The sequence below is a fragment of the Electrophorus electricus genome, chromosome 6 (assembly GCF_041902795.1).
Source record: "Electrophorus electricus isolate QZ-2024a chromosome 6, ASM4190279v1, whole genome shotgun sequence".
Classification (NCBI taxonomy): Eukaryota; Metazoa; Chordata; class Actinopteri; order Gymnotiformes; family Gymnotidae; genus Electrophorus; species Electrophorus electricus.
The window spans coordinates 4,155,020-4,166,171 of record NC_137502.1 but is presented as its reverse complement, the minus strand read 5'-3'; the positions used below and the strand labels follow the sequence as shown (position 1 = coordinate 4,166,171).

General features: G+C 37.1%; 2 protein-coding genes across 2 annotated transcripts in view; one reads left to right on the top strand and one right to left on the bottom strand.

Moving 5' to 3' along the window:
• Nucleotides 1–1,876: 1,876 nt before the first annotated feature.
• Nucleotides 1,877–6,367, top strand: pex11a (peroxisomal biogenesis factor 11 alpha). Its single transcript, XM_027004598.3, has 3 exons — nucleotides 1,877–2,462; nucleotides 2,587–2,702; nucleotides 3,933–6,367. The coding sequence occupies exons 1-3, from the start codon at nucleotides 2,407–2,409 to the stop codon at nucleotides 4,499–4,501; spliced, it is 741 nt and encodes a 246-aa protein (XP_026860399.2). The 5' UTR covers nucleotides 1,877–2,406; the 3' UTR covers nucleotides 4,502–6,367.
• Nucleotides 6,368–6,776: 409 nt separating this feature from the next.
• Nucleotides 6,777–11,152, bottom strand: part of LOC113573978 (RNA polymerase II elongation factor ELL2) — a 31,352-nt gene continuing 26,976 nt past the window's right edge. The window contains exons 9-12 of the mRNA XM_027004586.3: nucleotides 10,290–10,353; nucleotides 9,470–9,641; nucleotides 9,279–9,323; nucleotides 6,777–9,044 (exon numbers count right to left, since the gene is read on the bottom strand). Of these exons, the coding sequence (XP_026860387.1) occupies nucleotides 8,934–9,044; nucleotides 9,279–9,323; nucleotides 9,470–9,641; nucleotides 10,290–10,353 (392 nt within the window). The 3' untranslated portion in view covers nucleotides 6,777–8,933. The remainder of the gene's footprint in view (nucleotides 9,045–9,278; nucleotides 9,324–9,469; nucleotides 9,642–10,289; nucleotides 10,354–11,152) is intronic.

Here is an 11,152-nt window from a genome sequence, read left to right as displayed (position 1 = left end):
ATATTTTCAGCTAGTCAATGTGGCATCTGTGAAGGCCATGCCAAGCACTTTGCTTACACAGCTGATGAAGGACTTCTGTCCAAAATGCTTTGTTCTTTGGAAACTCTGGGTACTTTACTACATTTTTGAATATCTCTATATCTCTTAACATGATACACTGCAGTTACTCACCTGAAATCTTCTTCAGATATATATCCACCACGTACACTATTTTATAAGCTTGTAAGTCTAATAAAACAGAGATTAAATACAAACCTGACAGATTTCTAGATGTGAAGTACCAGAGAGTGTGTGGAAATTTTTATTAAATTGAATCTCATATTATTTGTAAAGAAGAGCTGAATTGAGAGGGATATGATTATCTGGTCATATAGGCTCTGAAGGCCATCATCACTGGTCCTGTAAGCAATCTAATTAATAAACTTGTTAAAAGTGGTTATTTATATGTGCCTTATGTCCTCTTTTTTGAAAACCAAAATATGGTCCACCCTAGTGTTTTCAAAGCCATTTTATGGTTGTTTACTCAATAGCCCACAAAAGGAGGCTGAACAATTAACTAATATTACACCAAAGCTAGGGATGAGGACAAAGTTCAGGTGAGGCTAGATACAGAAGTTTTCTTTCAATCTAATTTTGAGAACCTCATCATAACAGGCCTTGTTGCCCTCTATAGATTCAGTAGTGTAACTGCATAGTGACAATACATTGTTATGGAAAATTACTTTGCAGACAGATTCTAAATACAAATCATTAATTATTACGCTTGGGTGGTGACAGCTCAGTTGCCCTCATTGAAAACATTATATTTATTAACTTTTCACTCTTATTTCAATGAGTATTCCCCATCAAAAAGCACTTTCTTTTTGCTAGACCATTAAAATATTCTCTTCGTAGCTATATTTATGATCAATTGATTAAGAGTTTTAGTTTTAACTGATGATTTTAGCTGTTAACATAATTTCCTGGCCAATGGATGTTCACTTAAATAAGAACTCAACTATTACGCAGAACTACATAAATCTTTATCATAATGTGCCAAAAATATTTGTTTCATTAATTGTACAAGTAATAAAGATTATGCGGTTTTAGCATTGTGATTTTAATCATTGTTTTCACAATAATGAGTCTGTAACAACAAGATGCATATACAACCATTTTAGTAATGTAGCCTAATGTATTCTTTTTGCATTTGTTTTAAAAAATAAATTAATCATTGCAAAGGTTCTTTGTTTAATTATTAACAAAGTCCGTCATTTAACACCTGTTGCAGTGTACAAGTATCCTTAAGTGCTAATGTCTACTGCTGTATTTTTATGCAACGTTCATAAAAATTGCCTCAGATTTGTGCATGTACACACTGTATAATGATATCATATATTATCAATAATTGTTGGTGTTGACAGTGGTTACTGTTTTTTGCCAATGGCATGCTGTGATATTGAAAATATTATTTTACTGCCACACATTCTACGGTGAGACAGGTCAGAACGTACTTTAGTATATACGTTATTTACATTAAATTGGAAGCGTATAAATTGTGCTTTATAAACTACTGTTACTTTTTTTTTTTTTTTTTGGCCACAGAGGGTCTCTGACTTAACTGGGCAAGTATAACAGGGGATAATGTCATATTTAACACCATCATAATGCCTTCACAGACACTGTCTCTATTTGTAAGGCTAATAATTACTTTATAAAAAGGGGCCGGGGAATCAGTTAGCGGAGCAAAAATTACAGGAAGTAAATTCGATCTTGTCCGTCCGTTTTAAATAACCGTACTAAAACCAAATACGTAAAGCTTTGTAATAATAATAATAATAATAATAATAATAATAATAATAATAATAATAAACGTTAACTGTCAAATAAGTTATTCAAAAATTTTCGGCTATTTATTTGGTCGGTTGTTCTGGCAAACACTAATCAAAAGCATGATCAGTGCTTAACATTCGGTGACAATTATATAGCCGACTATATACAGAAAATAAAAATACGCACGCTCAGGAGGTTTACCTAACTAAACTAAGCTAATAATAGCTAACTAGTCTGTGTGCTCTGATCTCCGATTGTGGTACCTGAACAATCATGTTTAAAATATTCACGACTTCACACACATGAACGTAACTACTGTCTACCTTTTAATGGCTATTTGTGATGGGACACTTGAGTTTGGTTCCCCTCGTGTTCTCCGTATGTTGCACATTCGCCTATTTAAACTTCGAAAGGAAAGACATGGGCCTCGCTGGTGGAAACACTGTTTTAACTTTTAACACTGGATACTAATACACTAAATTTATTAGTTGCTTTTGTAACCACGTACACATGACAACGGAGCAGACACCTTAGGTAACTTTAACCGCCTTGGGTGAATTTGTATGTTAGATAACCACTAGGAGTTCTGCTATAATGGAGTCATTCATCCTGCTCACCAACCAAAGCCAAGGAAGGGATCGTATTTTCAGGTGAATGCTTTTAACTACTCCGAAATGTACCTTTTCCGTAGAAGTGTTTTAGAAAGCACACGAATTTCGCTGTCACACGAAGGAGCAAGTCATGTACACTATATCTTTTTTACTTTGAATTTAGAGCAACCCAATATGCATGCACTTTGGCCAAGTACATGCTACGAAAAGATCCGACAAAGACACAAATGTTGGTGAAGTTGCAGAGTTTGGAGTCGACCATGAGCTCAGGACGGAAGCGTAAGTGTCCCGACTCTTTCACTACATAGCTGAGTGAAGCTGATTTTAAAAAGCGAGAGGAAAATATCTGAATTTCGGAATTGGTATTAAATAGCCTAATATGGTTGTTAATGTCAATGTTATACTATTTGTGAAAAAATACTTATTTATTATACAGTCAAACGTATCGGATTCGTGGCAAAACAAGCTAAATTACTTAACGAGAATATAACATTTTACAAAGTTAACTCCTTTTATCCTGTGTGTGAACACTAGAAATGTATCAGTGTGCGGAACACTAATTCTGAAATATGGACAGGATGTAAATTGTCTCGTTTTAGTGTCTTGTCAAAATGTGTATTTTATGCGTAAGCATTCAGTAGATTGTACAATTTAAGAACTAAAGATTACACCATGTTCACTGTCGCTAACTTCGACAGCTTTGTAATGGTCGAAGTTTCGCTTCCATCTAAAACAGTCACAATACCATCCATCCCGTCCGTGTGTGGGATTTCTAGGATTCGGTAGAGCAGAAGAGGAGGAAATGCCCCATCTAAATCTCCGGTCTGTGCACCTATGTACGACAGTTGCGCCGACTTTGGACTTACGTTGTCACGTTTACTTATCTGGCCAACGTCATCACGTCAAATCGGGCTGAAGCGCTAGGTCACTTCAGGCTTTTTCGAGCCAACGTGTCGCTGCCTGCGTCGGTTAGGGTTGTAGTGGTGGTGGTGGTTGTTGTTTTTGCCACGGCGCCACCGGAGGGTCATTGTCGTGAGAACGAGGCGCTGCAGTTGCTCTCAACGGGGTGCGCGATCAGAGAGACTCCGAACAGAACAGAACGCATTGGCTAAAATATCCACGGAAAAAAACATGTATCCATAGAGCACATAAGCTATTAAACTATTTAATGAGCGTGGATATTATGCTCACATGCGAAATTTTAGATTCTGCAAAAGAAGTGTTACATTTATATGAATCCGGCATGCTCACATAGGTGTGGCAGGTAAAGTTGTTCTCTCTGAGCATCTCCTCCACCGACTGCAGTCAGCTACTCTCTGACCACCAAGCCTTTCAGCTTGGCTCGTTAAACACTTAACATTGAATGTCCCAATTATTGGAAATGATGATTAATTAAAAATATTTAATTAACCAATTATAACTTAATGAGCATGTTAATGACTAAGCTATTCAAATATGCTGTTAGGCAAGAAAAGGCATCATAAAAGCTAACTTTGTTGTTCTCTTCAGTTTTTAGGCTTGGAAATACTGTGAATTCAATCGATGCAGCCAAGGGAACCCTTTACCTCACTGACCCTGTGTTGCGTCTTTGTCTCACCCTGGCTAATCTCAGCCGTGCCCTCTATTTCATTTGTGATAATGTTCTCTGGGCCAGAAATGTCGGCCTTATCCATGACATCGGTAAGGACCGTTGGAGCATGAATGCAATGCGATATTACTTTTTTTCATTGGTGATGAATCTTGCCAGAGATGCTTATGTGATTGCCCAGCTCATGGTGAAGAAGTCTCAGGAAAAGCAATATCAGCAGAAAGCCAACCAGCACCTCAGTGACAGTCCAGATGTGGCTAGTGTCATTATTCCTCCGCTTGATGCATTTCTATTGCTACTCATTGAGAGTCTCAGAAGTCACCCTGCTTTGGCTCTTGACACAATCAAAAACTTGTGTGATATTTTTCTTCCTCTAGACAAGCTGGGAATTTATCAAACAAATGCAGGGCTTGTGGGAATCTGTGGGCTTGTCTCCTCTTTTGTAGGAATCCTGTCAGTCCTGAAGCCCAATCTGAAAATAAAGCCATAATGTGAGGAGAGGAAGGAAAAAGCTTGGTCTCAATCAGGATGTTTTCTTAAAGATAGATTATATAGAAATTGCTTGTCAACCCATTCAATTAAAACAAATTACGTAGGCATATCATGATGAATGTCCTACATGATTAATGACCTTAAGCTTGATCGGTACACACAGTTAAATAGCTACAGGGCCTGTGTTATATGAATGAAAAAGATCAGAGGCTTGCCAACTTTATATAGACTTTATAACTAACACTAAGAAAAAAAAAATAATGCTTTATTTATTTATTTATTGACAATCATTAAATCTAGTTCTAGGCTATTTGAAATAGAAGTCTTCAATATAATTAAGTTCCAGATGTATTCAGACTGACCTTAAATTGTCAAATTTATGTGCATTTAGATTAAAGCACATAAAGCACATAGTGTCTATAAATCCTGCCATCTTGATTTTTATTGTGGAACAATGAATGTTTACTGTGATGCTAATTAGCTAGTCAGCTATGAGGGAAGGGAGCACATTGTGCCTTATTGTCTCTGTGCAGTTATTCAGTTCACGAGAAAGAACAAATTGCCTTATATTTGAAGTACTCTGATGCCCAGATGGTGTCTTTCAGGTTATCACTTAGAAATTGAAATTAGAATCACGGGGCCAGGGTGCTCTGGTCCCCTAAATACTGCTCTACAGGGTTTAGCTCCTGTACATCAGAGGCTTGTACTGAGATGCCCATCAAGGCTTTGATTAACTGGAGAAGGTAGGATGGATTAGGGTTGGAGGTAAACTCTGCAGGACTGGAGTTGGACATGCCTCGTATCTGGAAAATAAATATTTTAAAATGGAAAAATACACTTAATGCTGCACAGCTTATACTAAGAGAGACAAAGTAACAATTTTGGTAGGCAACTGCAGTCAGTGTCTATGCATGTTGTGTTTATTTTCAAATAGAGACAGCTTCACCTATCATTTTTTAAGTATACTTTAGTAGACTTGACATGTTGCAGGATGACTAAAGCTGAATGAAAGCTATATTCTTGATAGCGGTTATATTCTATGCACTGCCTTTCAAAGCCTACCTTAGAAGAAAAATGTACCTTTCATCATTGCACCTGTGTTGTTAATCTGTTCAAGAGAACAAGATATTTAATATAATCATGGAACAGTTAGTCACTGTCAGCATTCTCATTATATCCAGATGCACACTTTGCATACTCATTTAATTACTGTGCTTAGAATTTGCCGTCCTTTAGCTGAGGCACATTGGTAAATACCATCCTTTTCCCCAAGATGTTTACAGCAAAACCATTCAATTCAGATAGTAAGGTTTTTTTTACGTGAAAATCTGCTGTTAACATTACTTAATTAGAAAGGCTGCTTAATTTCATGTCTATGCAGATTGTCCTAAACAAAATGCAGTTTTAATAAAGACTGTTGTATGCAGCATTTGTACATTTCATTATTTCAAAGATACGAAGAGTACAGTGAGTGACATGGCTATTCTATGATATGAACCATTTGCTATAATAAAAAAAGTCAGTGCTAGATTTGCAAATAAGGCAACAGGCTAATTTCACTGGGCACCAAATTTTAGTTTGAAGTAACAAAAGTTAAAGTATGTTGGACCTATACACAATGACATGATTATTCTGGAACAGCAAACAAACAAAAAACCATGGCTGATGGAGAAATTATGAAAACATATTTGGATTCACCATGCAAAAATGCATAATAAACAGGCATTTATTAATTTATTTTTGCAGGAGGCAAAAATCAATGTTCACCAGTGCTTTCAGTCAGCTAATCTGGGACGAGCTCTTTTATGCTTAAATAAGTTTCATACCCAAGCTTATTCTAAAAGAATTTCTATTTGCAATTCAATGCAAGAGTAGACAATCCATGTCCAGGAAACTTGCCTTTAAAGTAGTAGTAGCAGTAGTATTGGACATTGCAAATGAGGTAGATGTACCACATTTGTACAGGATCTGAGTGGACACCGCTGGCATAAGGAAACCTTCCTACACAGAGAAAGCATACCTCAGGTTAATGTGATACAACCTTGTTTGGATAATGAGACTCTGAAGCTTCTTAAAAAAAAAAAAAAAAAAAAAAAGTCAGTGTTGCTGAGTGTGGCCAAGTGCAGATTTGACAATTTTTTGTTTCTTTTCTAAACTCACTGTAGCCTGTGCAAATCTGATCCTTGACTAAAAGCTTAGATGTTCTTTCCGTGGCAGGAACATACCATTGCCATTGTTGGTATGCTTGCTGAATTGATTCACTACATGGAGTGTTTCAAGTTAATGCGGTCCAGTTTATTTAAGGCATCTACTGTACATCAATACATAAAGTAGCCCCATGAAAAAAAATTGTTACAATTAAAAAGAAATAGATTGTGTGTGTGTGTGTGTGTGTGTGTGTGTGTGTGTGTGTGTGTGTGTGTGTGTGTGTGTGAGAGAGAGTGAGAGAGAGAGAGAGAGACAGAGACACACACACACACACCCCTATGCTATTTTGGCAATTCTATCAATTTTCACGCATATAGCAAATTTAGACAGATGTAAAAAGAACTAACACTGCAGGGACATAAATACCAACTTAGAAGTCTCCAGGAGAGAAATGTCAAAGCACAAAACAAACACAAAAATACTTCCAAAAATGCATGTGAGGCAAGTGGGTAAAATTAGGAGATTTCTGATTGTGACAAGGATGCATACAAATTGGGAATACAAAAACAATGCATCTGCACACAAGACCATATGTAGCATTTTGCTTGGTTTAAGAATCATTTTTGTTTTAAAAGAAGAACCTAATTAAAGAGAGGTAAAGTAGATTTAAATGCAAGATTTCTACCAGTTGTCACACTTGAGAATAAAACATTATATGGGTGGTAAAACAATGTTAATTAAACAGTCGTCTCATGCAAGATAGATATAACCAGCACTAATCCTGAAAAGAAACCCATCCTGGGATCAGAAATAAATTCTGCAGCAAATGGTAGCTCTTGGAGATACCTGGTTTAAGAGATGAAGGTATATTCTGATCAGTACTGTAGCAATCAAAAAAATGATCATAAACCCAATTTTTTACAAGCAAAAGGGTTAACACCTTCAAAAGAAAATCATGGCGAACAGATGGCCTATTTGTACTGTTAAATATCTGGCCTTTAAGAGAATTGATGTGCCTTTCTCATAAATCCAGAAACAATTTCCACAAACAACAAAAGGATATTGGCTCAATGAAAGAGGTGAACAAAAATTGATAAAGAAAACAAAAATATTCCAAAAAACATGAAACTTAATGTGCTTTAAAACATGATTGTGTATGCTGTGAATGAGTTATAATAATAATAATAATATTATTATTATTATTATTATTATTATTATTATTATTATTATTATTATTATTATTATGTGCTAAGGACACTGCTGTAGTGGTTTGTGCAACTGATCCTGGACAGAGAATTAATGGGATTATCACTGCTGTATACTTTTAGGCCAGTCTTTCCAACACAGATTGGGTCTAGGGCTGGACCATCTGAAATAGAAAAATCCCAGATAAATTCTCTACTGTTTTTGGCCCCACACTAGTTTGAATCTGGGTTCAGAAATCTGGCCCCCAAGAATGAGATAAAAAAAAAAAAAAAAATCGAAATTAAACTTGCAGGCATTTATAATCAATCTTCATTACTCCAGTCTGATCCTCTTTTTCCTTTACCTTTAGCTAACTTATGTCTGAAATGGATCCTGGATCATGTTAGAGCAGTGATGCAGTCTAAATCAGAAACCAGCCATCATCTACAGAAATGATCCACCCAGAAAGTGCATCCTAATATTCTACAGAGCTCAGCTTGGTTGCTCCAGGTTCTTGTATATTTCAGGTTTCCCTTATTTTATCCAGTGATTTAAAATCCTCTGTTTTAGAATCATGATCTTACAAGTTTACAAATGTACATTCAGTAAAATAGCAAAATAGAACATGTGCTTAGTATCCCAATGAAGCACAGACACACAACAAACAGGATAGGGATTATCCTTTCTTATTGTTCACTTATGATGATTGTACTATGAACCCATTTAAGACAAGGGTGGGGTAGGGTGTGAGCCAATGCATAAAATAAAGTTTGGTTTGTTATGTCTCACCATTTTCTACCCTCACATTTGCACAAAAGCAACACTTTCTTACAACAATGAACAAATGGAAACAAACAAACAAAACAAGCAAAAAGGCTTTGATTCACGAGTTGGAGGTCTTCACCTACATGTGAAGGTTTGGGCTCGATCCCCAAACACGACATCTTTGCCACCATTTGTGCAGAGGAGAAGGTGAAAAATGCTTCTTCAGGTTCTTCTGGGAAGAACCAGATTTGCTCCTTTTTCGTCTCCACTGAGGAGTCTTTTGGTCCATATGGAATTCAGACAAGGAAGGAGGAGGAATCAGGGAGGGAGCACTAAGAAGGGGTTTGAATGCGGTCATAGTCCAAAATCAAGCCTTTGATGTGAGACAGTTTCCGATGGAGATATTCGCAACGCTTCTTCTCTTCCCGGTAGCCAGGGAACTTCTGCCAGGGAAGAGACAAAGAAAGAGGGTCTTCAACAGTCCTCAGAAAGCGAAAAAACCTGAATCTCAATTGAATCTCAGTCCAACATGGAGGGAATCCTATAGATATCTTCCTCTCGATTGAAGAAGTTGGCTCGGCAGTAAAACAAAGCTTTTTGAAACATTTTTTAAAAAGATTAAATCACTAGCTTTGACAAAAATAATGCACTACAATGATGTGCTTCACATTTCTCACCTTCTTATATTTTCTATACTTCTCCAATATTTGATCCTCCATTACCTGAAAGGTTGACAAACATTTAACAATCTTACTAATGTACACTCAGCAGAGTATCTTGCATTGTTCAATTCAAATCAACAATATTTATTTGTTCATATAACTCTAACGTACTGAATTTGTGTACTATGTGGTGCACACTTCCCTACCTTGTACTCTTGAGTCCCAGGGGACAGTGTCTTTATCTTGGACCCCAACTGGACAAATATTTCAGTGACTTTCCCGATTCGTTCATGGAGGTCCCTGTATTCATCATATTCAGCACAGAAATCCTCCTTATACTGCTGGCGCTGTTCCAAGTCAGTTATAGTGTTGTATTTTCTGAACAGAAACAAACAACCATCATACATATATGCATAAACTGATGATGTACATGTAACGTGAAGGCTGGCCATCTAATAATGGAGCATGATGCTTTTTTCACCATGTCACCAACAGGTGGCATAGTAGTCCAAATTTGGAGCATTCCTAAATGTTTCCTCAAGTGTGTTACATACTCTAAGGTTTTTCTACTGGAGTGCTGAGGTATTTTTTACTTTATTTTGTTTCCGAGTTATGCAAGGTCAGGTCACATGATGAGGTACAAATAGAAAATTATAGCTTTGTAGTTTTGTGCCATTTTCTGTCTCTCTCATTTCTGCAGTTGAATCTGATGGGAACTAGGACTGTTCTGCCTCAGGGTCTAGAGAGCTCTACCATCTTTTGCTAGTTCATATGGTTTGAAACTAATTGGGCCAGTCATTGTCACCCAAGAGCGAGGCTCAGCTACCACCTGCAAATACCGCATTACTCAAGTACACAGATGTTCCTGGAGAACCAAATGAAGGCATTCTTCGCTGTTTGCTGTACTACAGTGCACAATTAGGCTTTGATTTTTTTCACAACGCACATCAACCAAAGAGGCAATCTCTGAACACTCAAACTGTTCCAAGAGCACCAAGCTGCACACGGCAATTAGTTTTGACTCACAATAAATAGTCTGGCAGTTCCTCCGGCGAGGCATGGGTGACAGGTGTGTTTGGGCCCTCATGGTCTATACACACACACACACACACACACACACACACACACACACACACACACACACACACACACACACACACACACACACACACACACACACCCCATGAGAGAGAGCATAAATGGTAAATGTAATCTAGCAGTGCAAACGTGATCAAACACACGTGCTGCTAGGCACGGCAGTGTCATTTATCAGGCACGTTTCTGATAAGGGAAGGGCTGCTGACAAATGTCCCAGATTGGCTGGGTGTATGTAAGCAAGCAGTGTGAGCCCTGGCCTGCCTGCTGGGTCTCTGGGTTGTGGGTCAGCCAGCTGTTACTGAGTCAATCATCAACCCAGCAGACAGAGTAGGCCAGAGGCTGGTAGCCACCTCACATGCACTAATACATGGCAACAGTTCCCATTGGCAATGCTACAACATTTCCCTTAATCAGAGATATGCTCTGACTTGTGCTTTTACATCTCTTAATGAGGCAGTTATGTCCTATTAATATGACAATTTACACACCCAAAGTTGTATCTAAGAAAATTATACCTGGTTTGGTTGACTGACAAGGGCAAGTAGCAAGTTATAGACTATGTAATACACTATTACTAGAGAGTCATTTGGTGTTAGTATGGGTCATAATTCATCTCCACAAGTACATCTATCTATCTCTATCTCTCATACACACACACATACATACATACATACATATATATACACACACACACAATTATATATATATATATATATATATATATATATATATATATATATATATATATATATATATATATATGACACAATATATATGACACAATATATATA